The 24,283-nt window shown below is 52.1% G+C and overlaps 1 protein-coding gene across 1 annotated transcript in view; it reads left to right on the plus strand.

Annotated features, from left to right (window-relative positions):
• The window catches only part of PER2 (period circadian clock 2), a 44,320-nt gene that overhangs the window by 19,734 nt on the left and 303 nt on the right, over positions 1-24,283 (plus strand). Inside the window, exons 7-23 of the mRNA XM_011929586.1 lie at positions 1,073-1,124; positions 1,853-1,995; positions 4,491-4,569; positions 6,974-7,080; positions 7,669-7,822; positions 8,176-8,284; positions 9,058-9,183; positions 9,967-10,051; positions 11,328-11,475; positions 11,570-11,694; positions 12,849-13,013; positions 14,028-14,282; positions 16,264-17,051; positions 18,510-18,672; positions 19,525-19,717; positions 21,055-21,205; positions 23,797-24,150. Of these exons, the coding sequence (XP_011784976.1) occupies positions 1,073-1,124; positions 1,853-1,995; positions 4,491-4,569; positions 6,974-7,080; positions 7,669-7,822; positions 8,176-8,284; positions 9,058-9,183; positions 9,967-10,051; positions 11,328-11,475; positions 11,570-11,694; positions 12,849-13,013; positions 14,028-14,282; positions 16,264-17,051; positions 18,510-18,672; positions 19,525-19,717; positions 21,055-21,205; positions 23,797-23,946 (2,993 nt within the window). The 3' untranslated portion in view covers positions 23,947-24,150. The remainder of the gene's footprint in view (positions 1-1,072; positions 1,125-1,852; positions 1,996-4,490; positions 4,570-6,973; positions 7,081-7,668; positions 7,823-8,175; positions 8,285-9,057; positions 9,184-9,966; positions 10,052-11,327; positions 11,476-11,569; positions 11,695-12,848; positions 13,014-14,027; positions 14,283-16,263; positions 17,052-18,509; positions 18,673-19,524; positions 19,718-21,054; positions 21,206-23,796; positions 24,151-24,283) is intronic.

Here is a 24,283-nt window from a genome sequence, read left to right on the forward strand (position 1 = left end):
TTTTTTTAAAATCCCTTTCAACTCTTAGGGAAACACCTCTTCCTTCACTTCTGATGAGGTTGCCCGATTGATTTCATGTTTTCACTAGACATTTCACATTTTACAGGAAGTTAATGTTTCACCAAAATACCAGTGTAAGCCTTGAATGCCAAGTTGTTTCTGTTAGAACTGACTGTCCCAAAATTATGTAGCACTAAATGTTTGGGGCTTCTGTTTCACTGTGGCCAGGCCTCTGCACACCTACCCCAAAGTCTGAGGCAGCTGAGTGGCCAAAGAAACAGGCTGACAAATTCAGTTTCTTAGAAATATTTAACAGGGACTTAAGAACGGAAGCCATGCGTGTTGTGGGTGGCGATGAGACAAGACTGGATCCCAGTGCCATTCCCCCAGACCTAGGGCTTCTATGGGACGGGCACACAGACTCAGAGGGAACCGGCAGGAATTTGCCCTGAGGGCAGGATTTACCGTAAGCACCTGCTCTTACTCAGGAACAGTAGGTGAATGAAATCTCCAAGGCCTTCCCAGAACTGGGGTTAATCAAAAGTCAGCATGGAGGCTTAGCTTCCAAGATATAGCTGCTGTGGCCTCCACAGCTTTCTTTGTCAATGTTCTGGACTTCCATGAGTGTGCTTAGTTGGTGTGTTTGCAGCAGTGCACCGTGAGTGTGCTCAGTTGTAGGTTACTGTGTTTGCAGCAGTGCATTGTGAGTGTGCTCAGTTGTAGGTTACTATTTGGTGTGTTTGCAGCAGTGCACCGTGAGTGTGTTCAGTTGTTAATTAATTGATGTGTTTGCAGCAGCATCATATACCGTTTTGAAAATGTAAGCCTCCTGGTGCTAAAATTTTAGTGCTGCATAGTTTGGAATGCACCACACTCATGAAGTGTATGTAATTTTAGTCAAAAATGTAATAGAAGGTTTCTCACATAAAGGATTTAGTTTGTGCTTCCATAAATTTTCAGTTTTCACCTTGGCTCTTGCTTGATTCCGCTGCTCCTCTTTTGTTTGTGAGAAATGAGGAACAGTGTATTTAGTTGTTGATTTGGATGAATGACTTTGGACTCTCTCTTCTAGATTCTTTTACTCAAGAATGCATGGAGGAGAAATCTTTCTTTTGCCGTGTCAGGTAAGCCTTGTTCCCAGTTTTCTTAAATTAGAAAACCATACAAACATTTCACCCCAGTGCCACTCCGCTTGAGGCTGGGGGGCACGCCTGTTTCTGAAGTCTACCAGAAAACACAGTCAGTTACATTTTAAATGTGTACAGGTTGCTAAGAATGCGGCCAGCAGGGGAGTGATTTAACCTGCTCCTCATGGAAAATGGTGGCCAGGGGACCCTGTACTTTCTCTTTGTCTCCTGCGAAAACCTGTACCCAGGGTCAACAGAGTTTCCGAAAGCACTGCATCTTTTGGTTGTCTTTGCGTTTTTCTGGGGAGAGACCTACAGCTTTCCCCACAAGGGTCTTGGTCCAAACCAGGGTGACTGACTAAGCATCCAGCCGCCCTGTCAGGGGTGGCCCTGAACCAGACCCTGGCACCCTCAGGAGTCAGGGCCGAGGTCCTGGAGGGAGCAGCACACCTTTCCAGTCTGCTTTACCCACCCAGAGTGCAGGCTGCTCCAGAGAAGGGCTGTGGAGCATTCCCACTGGTGGGGGTATTGACTCTGATTTGCCCTTCAGTGTGACGAGGCTGAGGGAGGGACTGAAGCGGGCAGGGGAGCAGGCCCAGCTCCTCAGGCAGAGCAGAGGTACACATCACCTGCAGCATGGCATGGGGCCCAGGTGAGGAGGGAACAGAACAGGGGACTGTTCCTGTGTCACAGTTCCAAACTTTGAGCGTGGCCCTTCTCCACAGTGTCGGGAAAAGCCACGAGAATGAAATCCGCTACCACCCCTTCCGCATGACGCCCTACCTGGTCAAGGTGCGGGAGCAACAAGGTGCTGAGAGTCAGCTTTGCTGCCTTCTGCTGGCAGAGAGAGTGCACTCTGGTTATGAAGGTAACAGCCAAGCCCAGCGTGGGGGCGGACGTTGTCTCTGGCTCCCCCTCAGTTACTCTTGTGATTCAAACATGATATCTATACGATGGACTCCCAGCTGCAGTTCCCCACCCTTGGCCTCTCCACCTTACCTCGGGCAGGGTCTCCATCTTTCTGGAGACTCAGCACACCCTGCTTGTCATCCAGCCCTCCCCATGGCAGATCACGGCATCTGGGGGCCAGCATCTCACCCCTGTGCACACCAGTGCTGTGACTCTTCTCCCCTTTCCCTGGCTGCTCTGCCTTTTGTCCACAAAGTGGGAATAGCCCCGACAGGTCTGGGGCCCCACATCCCTCCCATCCTCATCCCCTGCCCCATGCCTCAGCCTCTTGGGCCCCTCTGAAGGGCACTGATGTCACTGCCTGCTCCAGAACCCCAAAAAGTTCCTCAGGCCCCAAGAAATGAAGTGCTGGGTGTCGCTCCCTCCCCACCTTGACCTATCCTAACTTTTCCTGGAATTTCCCTTCCTCCCAGACAGTCATGCACGGACATGACTCTCCAGGTGAGTCAGCCTCCATACAAGGCTTGCTGTGCCTCTGTATGCCCAGCATTCTGGACCCCGGTCTCTGCTCCTGCTGCCACCTCACTCGCAGAATGCAGTCATCAGGCCAGCTCGCCTTACTATGACCTCTTGGTCCCATTAGCTCTTCTGGCTACCCCACCCCCAAAATAATATCTGGGCTCTTCTCTTGAAGCTCAGAGGGTACGAGGCATTGTGCTACCTTTATGGGTCCTTCCTGTGGTGCCTCTTAAGATCTTGCTTTGTGGCATCTTGGTCCTTGTATTGGCCAAAATCCCTGGCCAGGAACTGTAGGTGCTCACCATGACTGCTGAGCGACTCACATGATCTTCAGATTCTCTGAAGGCAGGTGCATTCTGCAACTGCTGAACCCGGGGAATCCAGCTGAGTCCATGCTGCGCTGTGCTCACCACCTTCTCTGTGATGAATGGCAGCTTTTTTTTTTTTTTTTTTTTTTGAGATGGAGTCTCGCTCTGTCACCCAGGCTGGAGTGCAGTGATGCTATCTCGGCTCACCGCAACCTCCGCCTCCCAGGTTCTAGCAATTCTCCTGCCTCAGCCTCCCGAGTACCTGGGACTACAGGTGGATACTGCCATACCCAACTGATTTTTTTTATATTTTAGTAGAGACGGGATTTCACCATGTTGCCCAGGCTGATCTCGAACTCCTGAGCTCAGACAATCCACCTGTCTTGGCCTCCCAAAGTGCTGGGATTACAGGTGTGAGCCACTGCGCCTGGCCAAGTGACAGCCTTTTAAAAAAGCACTTCTTAAAAGTGATAGAAATATTTTAAATATGTGACTTTCTGCACACTGTGTGATGTGCTCCTGCATGTGTTACAGAAGGTTCTTTTCCAAATAGTAAGGTTTAGATACTTAGGGTTCAACAAGTTACTCCCCCAAATTACCAGAGTCTCCTTCAAGAAGGAAAAAGGTTGAAATTTTGAATGTTTTGTCCATGAATTGAGGAAAATTTTGGATATATGACTCACTTTATGCAGATTACTCTATCACCTTTGTCCACCTTTGTCTAGTTTCTAAACTGTGAAGTTCTCCAGTACAGTGGCATTTGCTAAGAAATCTGAATCCAGACCAGGTGCAGTGGCTCATACCTGTAGTCTGTAGTCTGGCACTTTGGGAGGCTAAGGTGGGAGGATCTTTTGAGCCTGGGCATTTGAGGCCATCCTGAGCAACATAATGAGACCCTGTCTCATTAAAAAAAAAAAAAGAAGAAGAAGCAATTTGAATCCAAATATGTAACTCATTTTTCTAAAAGTAATTTGTCAGATCACTTTAGTTTCATCTTAAACATCATAAAGATGGGGCCAGGCGTGGTGGCTCACGCCTGTAATCCCGGCACTTTGGGAGGCTAAGGCGGGCGGATCATGAGGTCAGGAGATTGAGACCATCCTGGCTAACACAGTGAAACCCTACCTTAACTAAAAATACAAAAAAATAGCCGGGCATGGTGGCACGCGCCTGTAGTCCCAACTACTGGGGAGGCTGAGGCAGGAGAATCGCTTGAACCTGGGAGGCAGAGGTTGCAATGAGCCGAGATTGTGCCACCGCACTCCAGCCTGGGCAACGAAGCAAGACTCCATCTCAAAAAAAAAAAAAAAAGTCGTAAAGATGGACTTCTAGCTTTATTTTGCTAAGAGTAGTGTTTACATGGTCTGTGTGGTTTTGTTAACATGGCAATTTCAATTTACTAGACTAAAACTAGCATTCCGTAGAAGCTGAGAAGGCTGGCCGGTGATCCCACAGCCAACGTAGGGTTCTCAGTGTGGCAGGCTCTGTTGTTCAAAGTCCATGTTTTAATTTTTTTCTTTAGCTGCTCATTACTCTGAATCTACAGGGTGTTTTCTGGTAGTTTTAATATAACATTAAATATACATTTCTTAGGATCACTAATGTGTACAATATTCTATTCTTTCAGCCCCTAGAATACCTCCTGAAAAGAGAATTTTTACAACCACCCATACACCAAATTGTTTGTTCCAGGATGTGGATGAAAGGTACGTGGTCTTGACCCACCCCCTTTTTCATGTTTTTGATATAAAAGCTATTTAGCTAAAACCAAGACTGCATATTGGTTTTATAATTACATGATGATAGACAAAAACTTATATACAGGCAATTAAATAGCTATGGAATTACACTGAAAACTTTCTAAGATATGCACACGGTATAATTGAGGCTTTCTGGAGAGCTGGTGATTGTTCTAATTGAGCCTGTCTTAATTCTCCCATGGAAACCCATTCGGAGTAGGCGATGGTCCAGACAGAGGTGGTGTTGCCTGGGACCCGTGTCAGGGTGGAAGCTGGAGATGCCGTTGGCTGGATCCCAGCAGAAGTCCATCTTCCAGCCTGTGTGCTCGAGGCTTCTCCAGGGGACAGGATATTCTCCATGCCTCAGAGCCCATTCGGGTCCGTCTCTCTGGGTCTCCCCCGGTCCTAGTGAGATTTGGGGGCACCCATGTTCTGAGTGGCCTCTGCCCCCACCTTGTATCTTCTCCCAGCTCCTCCACAAATTCATGAAGACTCCGAAAACACTTGGGCCGGCTGGGTGCAGTGGCTCACACTTATAGTCCTAGCACTCTGAGAAGCCGAGAGAGACAGGAAGATCGCTTGAGGCCAGGAGTTTGAAACCAGCCTGTTTGAAACCAGGAGTTCAAAACATAGCAAAATAAAAATAAAAATTAGCTGGGTGTGGTGTTGTGCACCTGTAGTCCCAGCTACTCAGAGGCTGAGGCAGGGGGATCACTTGAGCCTAGGAGTTCAAGGCTACTGTGTTGCACCACTGCACTCCAGCCTAGGTCACAGCAAAAGACCCTGTCTCCAAAAACAAAAAAGAAAGAAAAAAATGTGTGGGCCACTGGCAGTAGTCACGGAAAAGGGACCTCAGAAGATACCACAGGAAGTGGACCAAGAAGCACCGGCGTGCTGGGTTCCTAAAATGAACCAGGTCATCTTCTAGAAGCTGGAGGATCAAGGCCTCTCCCTCCTCTACTCTTGGCCCAGGGACACAGGCCCCCACCTTTGGAGTTGGGGCCACACAGCTTCTGGGGAGACTCTGTGGGTAAAAAGGGATCCGTCACTTCCAGCTCCAGGTGACTCAGGTATGTCCGCGGGGCTGCCTGGGGCGAAGCCAGTTTGCAGATGCAGGCTTCTGGACGCCACCCTGCCCTGCAGAACCAGGATCTTGGAGGACAGGGCCTGGGGCCATATATGTAAAGCAGCCTCGGGAGACTTTTCTTCCTTCAGAGATTTGAGAACTGTCTGTAACCCACTCCCGTGCCAACTTGGTGTCCAGCTCAGCCCTGTGCAGGGAGGTTGGCAGACAAGTGCACCTGGCATGATGGGCCACAGCCTGCAAGCTCCCCTTGATGAAGCCTTGTGTGCGGCCTGGCTCACAGAGCCCAAGGCCAGCCAGAGCAGGTGGCCAGGGCTCCCCCTCCCCTCCCCTCCTTCTTTTCACCCTCTACCCCCTTTCTTCTCCCTCCTCTTCCTCCTCCCCCTCTGTTTCCTTCCTGTTCCCCCACTCCTCTCCTCCTCCTTCCTCTTCTTCGTCCTTCAGCAAGGCCTTGATGGGGCCGATGCCAGGAACATTCTGTATATCCTGTCCAAAGGAAAACATGAGGCCTGAAGAGAGAGCCTCAGACAAGGAGGAAATCAAAGAATAACGCCAGGCCCTTGAGAAAGTTCTGCACCATGGTCTAAAGATTGACAGGGAAAATCCTTCCACACAAGCAGCAGAGGTTAAGGAAACGTGGGTTTGGATGCAACAAGTGTGAAGAGGCAGCTCGGGAGAAGAAATGGTCAGTGGAGCCGGCAGAGGGCGCTGGACACAAACAGAAGCAGAAGGTGCTGCTGAAGTTCAGCTCCGTCCTGCAAGGGAGCAAAGCCACAGCTCCGGGAGGAGGCATGAGCACACAGGGCAGAGGCCCAGCCAGCCACCGAGACTCCAGAGAAGCCACAGTAAACCAACTGGATGCTGAGGCCAAAGTCACATGAGACCAGCCTGGAAGAGAAGCACATACAAAGGGTTTGCCGAGGTCCAGGCAACACTTGTTAATCAGAAATCCACAAACTAATGAATGACACAGAGAAAGAAAAAGATGCCAGAAGGAAGAAAACAAAAGCATGATCATGACTTACCTTTCGGGAGGTGAAACGCAGAGCTGAAGCGCTCAGGCTGCAGCAGAGGGAGCCTCCTTCGGCATCCTGGACACTGGACCTTCGTTTGTGTTGATTGGAAGTCTAACTGGTTCTGTTAGTCCAACTTCCAAATTTTGATCTCCGGGGGTGGGGGGTGGGATTTGGAGTGTATCTTCTCTTTCCAGGGAATAAGATGGTTCTGAGTGACAGTCTCCTCTGCTGTTTGGACACCGATCCTAGCATGTGTCTGCTTGCCTTCCAGGGCGGTCCCTCTCCTGGGCTACCTACCTCAGGACCTGATTGAGACCCCAGTGCTCGTGCAGCTCCACCCTAGTGACAGGCCCTTGATGCTGGCCATCCACAAAAAGAGTAGGTCCCCTTTTCACGGTACATCCTGAAGTGTTTGGCGGAAGTTCGTGTGCCCTTGGGGCTTCTTCTTGGGACCAGTCTAGCTGCCAGGTCAGATCAGCTAAGGACAAGCAGGTGGTAGACGCCTGCCTCGCCGCCTCACTCCTGGCACTGCAGTGCCCAGTGGAGTCGAGAGAGAGGGGTAAACTCATGTGAGTTCCCTTGTGGCCAGTTGTTTCTCAGTCCGTGGCATCTCATGTTTACTGTTGGCTCCAGTGGTGCATGGGAGGAGGGGAGACCAATTCATCTGTGGCTAGGAAGGTTCTGACCAGGCCAGGGGAGTGCACAGTGCATGTCCTCACCAAGCCCAGCCCTCACAGACGCAAGTGACACTCCAGCAGAGGTGAAACATGGGATGAAACAGCTCCTGCTGGAAACAGCCTCCTGGTTGTAATCTACAGCAAAAATGGGAGGTTGAAAGCAGTGGCTTTGAAGAAGTGTTCATACCTCTAACGTTTGGAAATGATCCCGGGCCTGAGTGAATCTTGACTTGTCTCTCTCTACTGTTTGCTCCCCTTTTCCCCTGAATGCTGGCTTTTGCTCTCCTAGTTCTGCAGTCGGGCGGGCAGCCTTTCGACTACTCTCCCATTCGGTTTCGCACCCAGAACGGGGAGTACATCACACTGGATACCAGCTGGTCCAGCTTCATCAACCCATGGAGCAGGAAAATCTCCTTCATCATTGGGAGGCACAAAGTCAGGGTGTGAGTGCTCCAAGGGCGTGGGGTGGCTCAGGGGTCTCAGGCGGGGGTCTTGGGCTGTCCTCACCTCCCATCAACAGATGGCATAGGGAGGGGCTGAGAGGCCAAGACCGAAACCTCACCTCCTGCCACCAATCTGGAGCCCCAGGCTGGTAGGCAGGGGTGACCTGTCCTCTGCCCCCAGGTGGGAGGGACCTCATTCAGGCCAAGTAGGGAGTGGGCAGGCAGCAGCCTGGGGGGCTGCGGGGGAGAGGCAGAGGGCCCACCCAGGCAGGCAGCATGTAGTGGCTATACAGTCACGCCAGAGAGGTCCTCCTGTGGGGCCCCATCTAACAAGATGAATTAAAACCACGCAGGGGACCTTTGAATGAGGATGTGTTTGCAGCCCGCCCTTGCACAGAGGAGAAGGCCCTGCACCCCAGCATTCAGGAGCTCACGGAGCAGATCCACCGGCTCCTGCTGCAGGTGGGTGTGGTGCCTGCATGCCCTCCTCCCAGGTAGCAGCCCGAGAGCCCCCTGCAGAGGACATAGGCTCTGCACCCTGGTCCTGGCATACCCACTCAGACAACTTCATCTGTCATTCTCTGAATATCCCTCAGGGACAGTTTGGGCATAGACTGTGCTAGTCTGAGACAGTCCACAGCACCCTTGGCTCTCTCCAGCCTTACATTCAACATTGTCTGAACCGCGGCCCTGAGTGAGTGGCTGAAGGACATGTGCAGACCCCGTGCTCCGACACAGGCTGCGTAGTCCCAGAGTGACCTCTCAGTGGTGTGGGGGCTCATTCTAATCCAGAGCAGTGGGACTTAGGGCCAGGACATTGTACTCAAGGTCCCTAAAAAGATCAGGCCCATCGCAGTCAACACCACGCCTGAGTAGGTGTCTGCCTCTCAGTTCCCAGAGGCTGTGGAGTGAAGCTGTCATCGCATCTTGTTCGTTTTAAACCCCTCCACAGAAGCGCGGCTGGCGGCAGCCATGCGTTGATGCGTGGGTTGGACACATTCCTTTGGTGCTGTCTTCTCAGTGACCGAATGTCTGGGTCGGGGCACCACGGCTGGAGGCCGGGCGTCTACCTCTGGAGCTGACCCAGGGGTTCAAACCCCAGCTCCCCTGGTCTTTGCCATGTAGCCTTAGGCGGGTCACCATCCTCTCTGTGAAACAGGGTGTGTTGGCAGGGGGCCACATGTGCAGCTCAGCAGCCCTGGCTGTGTCTGTAGCACTATCTGCTGTCTCCCCAGCCCGTCCCCCACAGCGGCTCCAGCGGCTACGGGAGTTTGGGCAGCAACGGGTCCCACGAGCACCTCATGAGCCAGACCTCCTCCAGCGACAGCAACGGCCATGAGGACTCACGCCGGAGGAGAGCCGTACGTCCCCTTCCGTTCTCCCTGTGAAAATGAGTTTGTGGAAGTCCCTCCAGAGTTAGAAAGCACACTCAGGACAACCTTTGGCAGTTAGGAGAGGCTTCATCATCCCAGCTGTTTCTGCTTCCTTTCTAAACTTTGTTCACTTGGGACTTTTTAATCTCTTAAGAGTTGAAACAGCTAGAAACCATAGCTAAGTGTTTGGTTGAAAATTATTTAACACAGACAAAACAAGCAAAAGTGAAGATTTAACTAGGAAAGAAAGAAGAAAATGTGGGCTGGGTGCGGTGACTCACGCCTGTAATCCCAGCACTTTGGGAGGCTGAGGCAGGTAGATCACCTGAGGTCAGGAGTTCAAGAACAGCCTGGGCAACATGGTGAAACCCCATCTCTACTAAAAATACAAATGTTAGCCAGGCATGGTGACGCGCCCCTGTAATCCCAGCTACTCGAGAGGCTGAGGCACAAGAATGGCTTGACCCCGGGAGGCAGAGGTTACAGTGAGACAAGACTGCACCATTACACTTCAGCCTGGGTGACAGAGTGAGACTCTGTCTTAAAAAAAAAAAAAAGAAGAAAATGTAATGTGCCGTTTTGCTTTATTTTTTATTATTCTTTAGGATCATCAAATAGGTTTTATCTAGCCCTGCACCTGTCAGATTTCTTATTCACAATTTCCTTCTGTGTTGCTAAAGTGATTTCAGCCATCCTCTGTTCTCACTTTGGGGGCCAAACTGAAGGAGGTCTCCTAGAATGAATAACGTGTTCCTTTTGTTTTTCTTCAAGGAAATTTATAAAAATGGTAACAAGACCAAAAATAGAAGTCATTATTCTTATGAATCTGGAGAACAAAAGAAAAAATCCGTTACAGGTAAAAAAAAATACTCAACATTTCCTTACTGAAACTAGAGTATGGCCACGTGAGAAGAGGGAAGCTGGGTTGAATGCTGACTCTGGCTGGCAGGGAGTCTGCCTTGTAGCCGTGCTGCACCCCCTTCTGTGTTCAGCACAGTCTTCGGCTTCCAAGAGGTGAGAGCAGCCCAGTCCTACACTCAGCCAGTGCAGGCACTGATGTCCACACTGGGCGCCTGATGCCCTGCAGGCCTGGGGAGCTGTGGCCAGGTGTGCCTTCCTGCACCCTGGCCTGCCCGCTGGGTGTGCCTGGGCCGCTTGTTCTTGCTGTACAGAGTGGCCGTATGGCTGTGTGTTTACACGTGCACACCCTTCACTCACACACACACACAACTGCCGACAGCCTGCTCAGTGTCCACATATACTCCAACCAAACCTGTCTGAAGTGGAGAGTACCACCCAGGGTTTGCCAGCCCACCCCCACTGCCGCAGCCCTTTCCTCACCACAGCACCACACTTCCCAGGCAGCTTCACGCTGTCATGCATGGGTTCAGGTTCATGCTGCTCCTCTGTCCCACGTGCATTTCTCACACAGCATGCGCATAGACGTGTGCACACAGGCATGCATCCCAGTGCCCTCCCCTGGTGGGCTGTTGCTCATTCTCTGTGCTCAGGCCGAAGTCTCCTGTGGAGAACACTCTGGCCAGACACCGCTAGGACTTTTGGCCTTGGGGATGTGTTGGTGGACATGCTGCCTCCTGGGCTCTGTGTTGGGTGTTGGGGACACATTAATGAGCTGGACACAGCTCTTTGCTTGAGGGCCCCTAGGGGACAGGCATGTGATGAATGTCGTGGGGGCAAGAGTCGAATGCACAGCACAGTGAGGAGGCAGTTGCCATCATAATTGTTACTAGCAGGGATCACCTTGAAAACTGGCCTGGCCCAGGAGGACCGTAAAGTACGTGGGCTCTCACTGGCCCTGAAAGTTTAAGAGTTCAAGTGAGAGCTGGTTTCTCCCACTGCTGAGTCCCTGACCCCTGGGGACAGCCTAGACCCCAGAGAGAAGCAGACGCCAGGCTGGGCAGCAGGTCCCTCCCAGGTCTCTCTGTGGACGGCACCGTGGTGCTCGTGCCCGCAGGGCTGCCCAATGCCAGGCTGTCCCCAGGCTTCCATACCCATGAAGCAGATGCTGAGCCCCCAGCCCTGTCTTCAGCTGGAACGAAAATGCTTTCTAAATACACAGCGTTTTCTTCGGGAGAAAAATTAATGAAAGAACAACTTTGCCATTCCTTCAGAAATGCAAACGAATCCCCCAGCTGAGATGAAAGCTGTCCCTGCTGTGGAAAAGGACAGCCTGGGGGCCAGCTTCCCCGAGGACTTGGCCTGCAGGGACCAGCCCGCCTGCTCCTACCAGCAGATCAGCTGCTTGGACAGCGTCATCAGGTACACCGGCACTTCCAGCCGAGTCTCCACCATCTCGCGCCCTCCCACCTCTCATGTCGTGTGGCCTCACCAGGGGTTCGTGCCCTTCACACAGGTACTTGGAGAGCTGCAATGAGGCTGCCACCCTGAAGAGGAAATGCGAGTTCCCAGCAAACGTCCCAACGCTAAGGTCCAGTGATAAGCGGAAGGCCACAGTCAGCCCAGGGCCACATGCCAGAGGTATCTAATCTGTTCAGAGCCATGGACACGTGGAGTAATGGAAATCCTCTGGAGAGACCAGGTGTCCCTGTGGCTTCTGTGCACACAGTGTAAGGGTGTAGGCTCTTTTTCAAATGATGAAAGTAGTTCAAAAGTCAGCACCCTTCTTAGGAGCTAGAGGCAAAGATGGTTCTGTCAGAGCCGTGGCTTTGAGAACAGGAACCCAGTGGGGCTGCTGGAGGCCTAGGGCCGTGCCCTGACCCCCCTCATGCAGCCACACTGGGGGGCTGTCTCCTGACCCCCTCGTGCAGCCACACTGGTCTCGAGTTGTCAGTCTAGAGCAGGCCGGCTTTCCAGTGTGTCTCAGAGGGGCCCTTGTCCCTGAATGTTAACATGCCCCAGAAATCACATTAAATCCCAGGCTGCTTAAACGCTGTCAGTGTTGCTGATGTTCCCCACTAGGTTTAGAAACGGTACCCCAGCTGGGCGCGGTGGCTCACACCTGTAATCCCAGCACTTTGGGAGGCCGAGGTGGGTGGATCAGTTGAGGTCAGGAGTTTGAGACCAGCCTGGCCAACATGGTGAAACCGCATCTCTGCTAAAAATATAAAAATTAGCCAGGCATCATGGCGCATGCCTATAATCCCAGCTACTTGGGAGGCTGAGGCAGGAGAATCTCTTGAACCTGGCAGGCAGAGGTTGCAGCCAAGATTGCACCGCTACACTCCAGCCTGGGTGACAGAGCGAGACTCCATCTCAAAAAAGAAAAAAGAAAGAAAGAAACAGAGTATCCCAGATTATGGTTGGCTCCTGACTGTCGGAAAAGCCCCTCCCCACAGGTGTGCAAGAAAGGCTGCCTGGCTGTAGACAAGAGCCCCCCACCAAGCGTTCCCTGCAGCTGCCAAGCTGCTGCGCCTCCCCGCAGAGGACTCAGGATTTAAGTGTGTAACTGCTCCCGTTTTGGAACTTGCTCTTCTCCACGATTCTCCTGTGAATAAACACTGGGGACAAATCATCCCATGCCTGGGCCAGAGCATCTGTGGGATGAGATGGGAGGGGATGGGTTGTGTGCACCCTGGTGTGGAAGCTGTATGGGCACTCAGGTGTCGGTTCCTCATCTGCACAGTGCATTGTAATGGCACGCTCGTGTTTGTTCCCCTCTTCCTCTCATAAAGAGGCAGAGCCGCCCTCCAGGGTGAACAGCCGCACGGGAGTCAGCACGCACCTCACCTCGCTGGCACTGCCGGGCAAGGCAGAGAGCGTGGCGTCGCTCACCAGCCAGTGCAGCTACAGCAGCACCATCGTCCATGTGGGAGACAAGAAGCCGCAGCCGGAATTAGGTACATCCATGGGCTCTTGGATCAGAGAGCAGTCTGATTTTTAAACATGAAAACAAGAGGTTTGCCATCTTAAATTTTTGTTTCTCTAAGTGCAGAAGAACCCCACCATAGCCCATTGGGGGCGTTTCAGGAAATCCAGTTGTGTAAAATGCAGGGTAGAGTGTGGCCAGCCAGAGCCCAGGCAGCAACCTGTCCTGGTCCCTGTTGTCCTGTGGTGCTCCCCGATGACAGTTGTCTGTTCTGGCATCAATGCCGGAGGGTCAGTTGTGGTGCAAAATCTCATCCCCTTGAATTGGTGCGGAGAGAGCACTGGGAGCGAGGCCCCACCTCCCTCCTCCCTGGGCGGGCTTGGGGGATCTTTCCTCTGCCTAGCAGGAGGTGTGGCCATTAGCCCTCCCTGTCTGTGGGAGGAACCAGTACAGGTGATAAACAGATTTACAGTGAGTGCATTGGTGGCTGAGTATTCTTGTTTTTTAGAATATTAGGATTGAAATGAATCCTGAATTTGTTCTTTACTAGGTAGAGGGAGATGATGAGGAAAAAGTATATGTCCAAGATCCAGTCCCCAAGCCCTCCCTTTCAGGATGGTCAGTGGCCCTGCCTGTCCCCTATCCTGTCTGCCCCATGGGCCCACAGGGTCCCAACTGTCACCAAGCCCGGTCCCAAACCCGGAAAGACTCAGCACATTGACCCACGTTTCTGGTGTTCTGAAAGCTAAGGACAGCCCAGGGATATCTTCAACAGCAGAGTTGAGCCCAGGGGTTCCCACGTTTCAGTTTGTTCAGCCCCCAGGTTCCTGAGCACTTGGCTGTCAGGGCTGTCCTGCCCTGCTTCTTGCCTTTTGCCATGAATTTTCTGAGAAAGCTAAATGAAAACATTGTGAGTTTCATCCTCATGCCACAGGCATGGGGGAGTCACTTTATATGAGAATGATTTGTCTTGTTCATGAATATAGTGTGGCCTGAAAGCAAACAGGGCACGTGTGGACTGGAGCCCTGGCTTCTTGTGTTACAGAGATGGTGGAAGATGCTGTGAGTGGGCCAGAGTCCCTGGACTGCCTGGTGGGCCCTGCCCTGGCCTGTGGTCTCAGCCAAGAGAAGGAGCCCTTCAAGAAGCTGGGCCTCACCAAGGAGGTGCTCGCTGCACACACACAGAAGGAGGAGCAGAGCTTCCTGCAGAAGTTCAAAGAAATAAGAAAACTCAGTATTTTCCAGTCCCACTGCCATTACTACTTACAAGAAAGATCCAAGGGGCAGCCAAGTGAACGAAGTAAGTGATACCCGAATTAAAAGTGGGTTTTAAAAAATTTTATTCTTGTTGGTACTGAGTCCAGTGCTGGTTTCAAAATGTGAAATGTGTCCAGTGTCAGAAGCATTAACATATAAGACAGCTGTTGGAACTTCCCTGGCAACGCCATCTGTTTCTGTAGAACTTCCCACCAGGGGAGTGCTCTCAGGATGTCAGCTTGCATTCCCCGGGGAATAGTCCCAGGCTAGTGCCTGGGGAGGGCAGAGCCATGCAGGGGAGGGCAGAGCCGTGGCAGGGCAGTGCTGCCATATCCACGTTTCTTGCGTGAGTAACCATGCGGGCAGGGGCCTCACCTGGACGGGACCTCCAGAGAATCAGCTAATTCAACCTCAAGATAATGGGCATGTGGTGCTGGGCACATGAGGAAGGAGGGGCGTACCATTCATGGCGCCCTTCTCCCCAGGAGATGCACTGTCCTGACCGGGCCAGCCTCAGGCCTGGGCTTCCGACTCCATAGTCGGGCAGAGTCCATGGTCATGCTGTGGGAAGCCGCTCTGTAGGCCAGGTGGCGCTTCGGGGGTCGAAGGTCAAGGGATGAAGTAAAATAGATGAGCTTCTTCACCCCTTTCCTGGCTCAGGAATCTGGCTCCTGATCCCCCAGTTCCTTCCCATACCCCCAGACAGAGCCTGTGCTGGTTAGAGATGCTGCCTCTTCCATCCCCCCTGGGACACTGGCACAGGGATCAGAGCCAGTGAGCCCAGGAAGCCGCTCACCACAGGGACCCAGCTCCCCCGGGTCTCTGGGCAGACACACAAAAGGAAACGTGTAAGAAATTAAGCCTACAGCTGCCTTAAGGATTTTGTCTCCTCCACTCTTTACTTTCTCTCCTTCCCCAGATTCAAGAGTTACTGCCAGCCCATAGAGAACCTCTGTAGAAATTAGAAAAAGGTGCCCTCCATGGCCCTGAGGAGACCCACCCCATGGGACCAGCCTAGTACGGAGTTCCCGCTCTTGCTTGCCCCCTAGACAACTCCGTAGCTTATGCAGTGCACAGATTGCAGAGCTGTCTACCGCAGCCCTACCAGACCCATACATGATATCCCAGGAACCCAGTGCTTTAGCCACTATTCTCACCAGGGGACAGATTTCTTGGGGAAGGACACCAGATAGAGAGACTGAATTGCAAAACCTCCATTTACATAGCAGTTTGCGTTGGACTAACCCATTTGCTTTCAGCACATCCCAGAGGCATGGGACCACCTTGGCACAGCTAACAGGAGATGTCCCGCACACCTGCTGCAAGAGTCCAGTCACTCTGTGTGATGTGAGAGGAAACCCAGAGTTCCCTGGATCCCCTTCCCACTCCTCAGGGAGGCCATAGGGACATACCCACAGTCCCTCCTTTACCAGTTGAGTCCCTCCATCTTCCTGAAGAAAGCCTTACTCCACAGCACTTGTCATTGCAGGGGAAGAATGTGGTTGCCAGGCAGTGTCTTCTCTGATCTTGCTCAGGCTGTTTGACAGGTGAAGGAGGAAACATCCCTCTTTAAGGAACAGTAGTGATAGTGCTTATAGATTGAAAACTAGAGGAGGTCGGTGGCTCCTGCCTTTCAGATTTCACAAACCATTTCTTTCCCGCAAATACTGGGGAACAGCAGAGACGTGACAGCTTTTTAATGTATTTATTTAACAAATAGAACTTTCTGTTACCACTTAACCATATTAGCATTTCATAAAAGAAAGGACATTAATACCAGAAGAAAATAAGGAATGTGATCCTGCAATTAAGAGCTTGTCCTTTAAGTTGATTCAATTTAGTTTTATGGAAAAACCTGATGTTTTGCCCTGATTTTTCTCACTTCACTGAGGATCAGGGAGAACCACTTGGTGGACCAGGCGGGCTCTGGGCCAGCATTTGGAAACCCAGGACTATTGGACAAAGAGGTGTCTTCAAATTTGGAGTTAAAATTTTAACTCCAAATGTTTATTTTTCTGCATTAGCTGCCCCTGGACTAAGAAATACTTCTGGAATAGATTCACCTTGGAGAAAACCAGGAAAGAACAGAAAACTGAAGTCCAAGCGGGTCAAACCTCGAGACTCGTCTGAGAGCACCGGATCTGGGGGGCCTGTACCCGCCCGGCCCCCACTCGTGGGCTTGAACGCCACAGCCTGGTCACCCTCGGACACGTCCCAGTCCAGCTGCCCGGCCGTGCCCTTTCCCGCCCCAGTGCCAGCTTATTCCCTGCCAGTGTTTCCAGCGCCAGGGACTGTGGCGGCAACCCCCGCACCTCCCCATGCCAGTTTCGCAGTGCCTGCTGTGCCCGTGGACCTCCAGCACCAGTTTGCAGTCCAGCCCCCACCTTTCCCTGCTCCTTTGGCCCCTGTCATGGCATTCATGCTACCTGGTTATTGCTTCCCCTCGGGGACCCCAAACCTGCCCCAGGCCTTCTTACCCAGTCAGCCTCAATTTCCGAGCCACCCCACAATCACATCCGAGATGGCCTCTGCCTTACAGCCCGAGTTCCCCAGCCGGACCTCGATCCCCAGACAGCCATGCGCTTGTCCAGCCACCCGGGCCACCCCACCATCGGCCATGGGTAGAGCCTCCCCACCACTCTTCCAGTCCCGCAGCAGCTCGCCCTTGCAGCTCAACCTGCTGCAGCTGGAGGAAGCCCCTGAGGGTGGCACTGGGGGCATGGGGACCACAGGGGCCACAGAGACAGCAGCTGTGGGGGCGGACTGCAAACCCGGCACTTCTTGGGACCAGCAACCGAAGGTACCTCTGACCGTAAGGATTTTCTGATGCTCTTTCCCCAAAGCAGGCAGCAAACAGCACACCTGGCAGGCCGGCCGCACATCCTCAGTTCGGACGTGGGGGCTACACGATTGAGGGTTCCACCAAACCCCGTAGTTTTTGCCGTGAATGTGTGTGCCAGAAATTCATGCTTCCCAGTTAATCCTATCAGAGTAGATTATTCGAAGCCTTTTATTGTCTTGGAATCTGAATGAAGGAGGAGAGATTGTGGTAAATACAGAGTCCAGAAAGCAGCATGTGACTTGACAGTATTTACGGGCTTTGAATTTTTAAATGACACTTCAAAGATAAAGCACGGTCAGGTTAAATACCAGAGCTAGGGCTCCTCGGGGCGTGGCGCCAGAGCCTGGCTCAGGTAGCCCCACTGGAGGCAGAGACGGAGGAGGACACAGCCCTAAAATCAGCGTGACCTCAGTTTTCATCCTCTGCAGGCATAGTGACATTGTGTGGGATTCTTAACCAGTTAATGAAATGGTAGTTGTGGCCAGGCGCGGTGGCTCAAGCCTGTAATCCCAGCACTTTGGGAGGCCGAGACGGGCGGATCACAAGGTCAGGAGATCGAGACCATCCTGGCTAACACGGTGAAACCCCGTCTCTACTAAAAACTACAAAAAAAAACTAGCCAGGCGAGGTGGCGGCGCCTGTAGTCCCAGCTACCCAGGAAGCTGACGCAGAAGAATGGCGTGAACCCGGGAGGCGGAGCTTGCAGTGAGCTGAGACCCGGCCACAGCACTCCAGCCTGGGTGACAGAGCGAGACTCCGTCTCAAAAAAAAAAAAAAAAAAAGAAATGGTAGTTGTATTTGCAGTTAAACACTTGTGTTTCTGAATGAGCTCAAGTGTGTGGGAACGCCAGCAACAGTGCAGTCCGTAGGCCTCAGGTGATTTCCCTGCCTTGGCCGGAGGACCTAGGGCTCCTGGGTGAAGAAGTGCAAGTGTGTAGATCTGTGGAGCTTCTCTCAGTCCTCCTGCCACCTCCGGACTCCTGCTTCTCCAAGTCCTGGGCCTATAGTTTGGGTTTCCAAGGAGAGGAGAGTCAGGGATGCTCCCCAGGCCAGGCCCCTCCCTCACTCCCAAGGCAGCCCCCACACGGGGTGCTGTGAGAGGCGTTCCCCCCATCCATGTCTGCTGCATGTGAGGAGGAGGCTGTGGCCAAGCAGCAGCCTGAGGCTTTCCCCGCTGGAGCCCAGCTGTTACCGTTTTCCATGTGACTCTCCCAAAATTAAATGTAACTAGATGGCATCCGTAGAGCACCGGTGGAATTTGCACTGTAGGCCTGGTGGTGATGCGTGGTCTGCTCATTAAGCCCTCCCTGGTTGTGAACCTCGCAGCCGCTCCACAGCTCCCCTCCACCCTCACCCCACTCATGCCCCCCACCCCCACCCCGCTGCATGTGCTGTGTCCTGACTGAGCCCCTATTCCTGTCCCTAAAGCGTGACGAACCCTCAGACACGCAGAATAGTGACGCCCTTTCCACGTCAAGCGGCCTCCTAAACCTCCTGCTGAATGAGGACCTCTGCTCAGCCTCGGGCTCTGCTGCTTCGGAGTCACTGGGCTCTGGCTCACTGGGCTGCGACACCTCTCCGAGTCGGGCAGGTATGTTGGCCCTGGCGGGGTGTTAGGCACTTGGGAGGTTCCCACAGGATGCACTGCTCCAGAATTGCAGGCCAGCCTCTGTGCTCAGAACAGGGATCACCAGCACTCCCCAAGCCGCTGTCAGCCCGTGCAGACACCCACACAGACACACACTCCCTGTTCAGCATGGCCAGCCCTAGCTAGTCAGAATTCCGCATCCTCCCTATTTGCTTCTGATTTTAGTGCCTGCAGGCCTCACCCTGGCTTCTTGTTGGACCATCCCTCTGACTCCCCAGATAGTGGTTTGCCTTCCTGTGTTAGTTCCACTTGTGTGAACTGAGGGTGTGGAACACCTGCAAGCCTCTACCCGTTGGGATCTTTCACATGTGATCTGGAATCTCAGTCACCAGAAATGCACACACACTCCACAACATTGAAGCTCCCCTACTTCTCTGGAGTGAGCTTTCACCTCGCCCCCCTTCGCAGGCCTGCTGCACAGGTGAGGCTGGCTAGGGCGTGCTCCAGGCCAGCTGCCTCCCCTTGTGGGAAACTGCAGTGCGCTGTGGTCCACATGAGTGGAGCTGGTGAGAGCTTGGGAGAGAAGGTCAAGGCTTCTAACACGCAGCTCCATGTGAGCTGCTCAGGGCTTCACAGGAAAGAATCACCTGCATGGCACTAGCAGAGATCCTGTTTCCTCATTACCCAGAGCATTCAGGAAGTGGGAGGAGAAGGGGAACATGTACCGGCACAGATACCCAATACCTAAGAAGGGGCTGGGCTCTCTCAAATCATTCTGACTTTGAGGAAGCACGTTATGCAAGGTTTAATTTCATATGTCAAGGTTTTGATGCACCACGTTTTTTGTTTTTAAAGGCAGTAGTGACACAAGTCATACCAGCAAATATTTTGGAAGCGTTGACTCCTCAGAGAATAATCACAAAGCAAAAATGAACACTGGTATGGAAGAAAGTGAGCATTTCATTAAGTGCGTCCTGCAGGATCCCATCTGGCTGCTGATGGCAGATGCGGACAGCAGTGTCATGATGACGTACCAGCTGCCTTCCCGGTAACCACCTAGCTCTTTCCTAGGCACCTGGGGAGGGATGGGATTCAGGAGTTCCTAGAAACAGCAAGGTCAAGGTCATTCAGATGGCGCAGGACACCCCTCTGAAAGACTGAGATTTAGTTGAGTACAGCAGAGAAGCAGGCTTCCCTCTGGACAATTCTGCCAGGCTAGTACAGGATGGCCATGGCCCTGCAGTGTGGCCAGGGTAAGCCAGGGCCCTGTGGATTCACACCCTGTGGCCTTCAAGGAAGACAGGCTCTTGGTGCCTCCTTCACAGTGCTACACTCAACTTTTACAAAGCAGGTTCCAGCATCTCTTGCTTTGTTGCCCAGTAACCCTGTGAGGTAAATGGGATGTGTCTGTCTGTCTGACTTAGAGTTGAAGGAACCAAGTGTCAAGGTAGGTGACCAGCCCAGGGAGCTGGCTGCTCTGCAGTGACCCGGGGGCTCTGCGTCCACATCAGGCTGCCGTAGGGAACTGCATGTGGTCCTTTCCCTTGCGGAGCACCTGCTTGGCAGGAGACACTGGGAGGAAAGAAAGGAAGGAAAAACAAACCCTGTGTAAGTCCGTTTCCACACTGCTGTAAAGAAATACCTGAGATTGGGTAATTTATAAAGGAAAGAGGTTTAGTTAACTCACAGTCCTGCAGGGCCAGGGAAGCCTCAGGAAACTTACAGTCATGGAAGGGAGGAGAAGCAAGCGCCTTCTTCACAAAGCTGCAGGAAAAGAGCGCAAGTGAAGGAGGAACTGCCAAATACTTATAAACCCATCAGATCGCATTACAACTCACTGTCACCAGGACAGCATGGGAGAACCACCGTCATGATCCAGCCACCCCTCACCAGGTCCCTCCCTCAACACATGAGTATTACAGTTCCACATGAGATGTGGGTGGGGACTCACAGCCAAACCCTATCAAACCCCTAAGTCCTCTCGTCAGCTAGTGGATATGGAGGCTCCATCTCCAGGTAGCTGTAGTCCAGACCAGCACTGGCCAGTGACGGGAAGGCTGTCCTGCTGGCAAGAATCTCCCAGATGAACCATGCCTGTTGTGGAACCAAGCCCCAGGGGACAAGGTTACACCTGCAGATACCCGACTCCCAGGCCTATTGTAAAATATAGTAAAATTAAATCTTGACCAGAATCATCATTTTCATAGAAAAACTACAGATTCTTTACTAGGGAGATTAAGTTACCTTAAATGGTAATTTTTTTTAAAGAAAAGGAAATTTGCATTAAACAAAATCATCTAAAACTACATTATTTATAATGAAAGAATAAAAACAGAAACCCTTAAGACATTTGAAAGCTTACCAATTTCTAAATATCTTGCGAAGAAATTTAGAAGCAGTTTTGAAGGAGGACAGAGAGAAGCTGAAGCTCCTGCAGAAACTCCAGCCCAGGTTCACGGAGAGTCAGAAGCAGGAGCTGCGCGAGGTCCACCAGTGGATGCAGACGGGTGGCCTGCCCGCAGCCATCGACGTGGCAGTAAGCTCATGGGACTCGATTTCTGATACGGCCCTAAAAGTCTCTGTGATGGGGATTCTCTGTACTATCTTTGCAACTTTTCTGTCAATTTAAAACTTCTAAAATTAGGCCAGGTGCAGTGGCTCAAGCCTGTAATCCCAGCACTTTGGGAGGCCCAGGTGGGTGGATCACGAGGTCAGGAGATCAAGACCGTCCTGGCTAACACGGTGAAACCCCGTCTCTACTAAAAAAAAAAATACAAAAAATTAGCCGGGCGTGGTGGTGCGCACCTGTGGTCCCAGCTACTCGGGAGGCTGAGGCAGGAGAATGGCGTAAACCCGGGAGGCAGAGCTTGCAGTGAGCTGAGGTCCGGCCACTGCACTCCAGCCTGGGTGACAGAGCGAGACTCTGTCTCAAAAAAAAAAAAAAAAGAAAAAAAAAAAAAAAAAAACTTCCAAGATTAAAGGTTTATTTTTATAAGGCACAACAACACTAGGTCTGCTTCAGATAACTTTCTTCCAGTGGCTTTTCAACATTGTTTCCAAAAAGGTTGAAAAATCTAATCTCAGTCACTTGCTGAAATCTGTGTTTTCTTTCTTTCAATTCTGTTTTTGATTTTACAAAAAAACCTCTCCTATCACAAACCCTCAGTGTCCATGGAGAGTGTTAAATAGTGGTGGAAAAATCAAGTTCCTGCTGGCATGCTCTCCAGGCATATGTCCTTCCAGCGGCCCCATGGGCACACCAGCCCCACTCTCCTGCTCGCTGCCAGCCCCTCCCCCACACACACCATGGAAGCTGCTCTTGTCAAGGTCTCAAGTTCTCCAGCAGCCAAACACAGTGTCACTTTCACAGTCCTTGTCCCAGGGACCATTGGCAGCAGTGAGCAGCTCTCTCCAGGGAGCTCTTGCTGCCCTTGGCCTCCAGGCCCTGTGCTCTTCAGGCTGTCCCTCTGACCTCTTGGCCTCCCCCCAGGCTCTTCCTCTTCTCTGCACCCTCGGGCTCAGTGTCTGTACCTCTTTTCCCCCCGGCCTGCGCCCTGCAAGCCCTGGAGGCATCCCAGGCTCTACTCTCAGGCCCCAGCCAGGTGGTTGGCAAATTGTCTGGGTTCAGCCTTGAAGGTAGATAGAAGCCCATCACTTAGTGCCTTCAGCATCACCGCACAGGTCCAAGCCATGAGGATGCTTCCATGGCATGAGCCCTGCATGTCAGAGTGGCCTTGAAGCTGCACTCACTGCTCCCCATGTCGCCTCAGTCAGAATCTGTCCCCCACAGTTCAGATCCCTGCCGGCACTGTGCCACCTCAATCAGAATAAATGGTTGCAAAGTCATACACATCTGACCGCCCATCCACATCTACCTCATCTTCCATTTCTCCTCTCCTTCCCTCTTCTCCAGCTATACTGGCCCTTTGGCTGTTTCCCGGACTGCCCTGGCAGGCCCCTGCCACAGGATCTTTGCATGTACCCAGCCCTTTGCTTGGAATCCTTTTTCCTCGGAGACCTGTGGCTCACCCTGGCTGCCTTAGAGTCTGTTTTCCACGCACTGCTGCATTAGTAATCTCGTGCTGCATGGCAGATGGCCCAACACTTAGTGACTTCAACAACAAACGTGTATTCTCTTGCATGGTCTCTTTGGGTCAGGAATTTGAGAGCGGCTTAGGTGGGTACTTCTAGCTCAGGGTCGTTGCTGATGTTGATGTTAAGATACTGGTGGGGGCTTCTGTCACCTGCCAACTGGAGGACCAGCTTCCAGGAGCCTCACTTGCAGGCCTGTCATGCGCTGCTGGCTCTTGGCAGAGGCCTCAGCTTCTTGCCATGGGGACCTGTCCGTAGGGCTGCCTGGATGTTCTCACAGTGTGGCAGGTGACTTCCCCAGAGAGAAAAAGAGGAAGCCAAGGTGTCTTTAGGACCTAGAATCAGAAGTCAGATACTCTTTTAGAGGCAAATGCCTAAGTCCAGCCAAGGGTTAAGGAGAAAGGAATTAGGCCCCACCTTTTGAGGGAGAAGTGGCAAAGAGTGTGGATGCGTTTCAAAACCATTGTGTCACCTTTTCTGTGGCCTGCTGTGAATGTCCAGTTGAAAATCACAGATGTCCTCCATATACTCTATGCCTCTGGAGCCCTTCTTCGTCATTGTCCCTCTCTGCTACTAAAGTGCCAGCTCCTGGGGCAGGGATTTTGGCCTTTGCTGCCGGCCGCCTCCTGGCTGACACCTGGTCACTTGCCCCTTACTCGGTTTGAATGACTTTTTTTTTTTTTTTTGAGACAGAGTCTCACTTCAGGCTGGAGTGCAGTGGCACGATCTCCGCTCACTGCAAGGTCTGTGTCCCGGGTTCACGCCATTCTCCTGCCTCAGCCTCCCGAGTAGCTGGGACTACAGGCGCCCGCCACCACGCCCGGCTAATTAATTTTTTGTATTATTAGTAGAGTCCGGGTTTTACCGTGTTAGCCAGGATGGTCTCTATCTCCGGACTTCGTGATCCGCCCGCCTCGGACTCCCAAAGGGCTGGGATTACAGGCATCAGCCACCGCACCCGGCCAGTTTGAATGACTTTTGTAACAACTCAGATCTCAAGTTTGTGACTGATTTCACTTTTTTTTTTCTTTTAAGGAATGTGTTTACTGTGAAAACAAGGAAAAAGGTAATATTTGCCTACCATATGAGGAAGATACTCCTTCTCTGGGACTCAGCGAAGTGTCGGACACCAAAGACGACGACAATGGATCCCCCGTGAATCACAGGATCCAAGAGCAGACGTAACCCCTGCCCCACCTCATCCTGGCAGCCAGCAAGCTACAACAGGTGGTGCTTGGAAGAGATGAAAGATCTTCATGGCTGTTTCCACTGAAATGGACACATATGCTCATGTTGCTTTTTTTGTTTTAGAAAAAAAAAAAAAAAAAACAGTTTTCTGAAGGGGTGACTTAAAACTGTGGAGAATAGGGAGGGTTTGGAAAGAAATATGTTTTTTTGTTTGTTTGTTTGTTTTCGAGACGGAGTCTCGCTCTGTCGCCCAGGCTGGAGCGCAGTGGCCGGATCTCAGCTCACTGCAAGCTCCGCCTCCCGGGTTTACGCCATTCTCCCGCCTCAGCCTCCC

This window comes from Colobus angolensis, unplaced genomic scaffold (assembly GCF_000951035.1).
Source record: "Colobus angolensis palliatus isolate OR3802 unplaced genomic scaffold, Cang.pa_1.0 Scaffold82, whole genome shotgun sequence".
In the NCBI taxonomy this organism is placed as follows: domain Eukaryota; kingdom Metazoa; phylum Chordata; class Mammalia; order Primates; family Cercopithecidae; genus Colobus; species Colobus angolensis.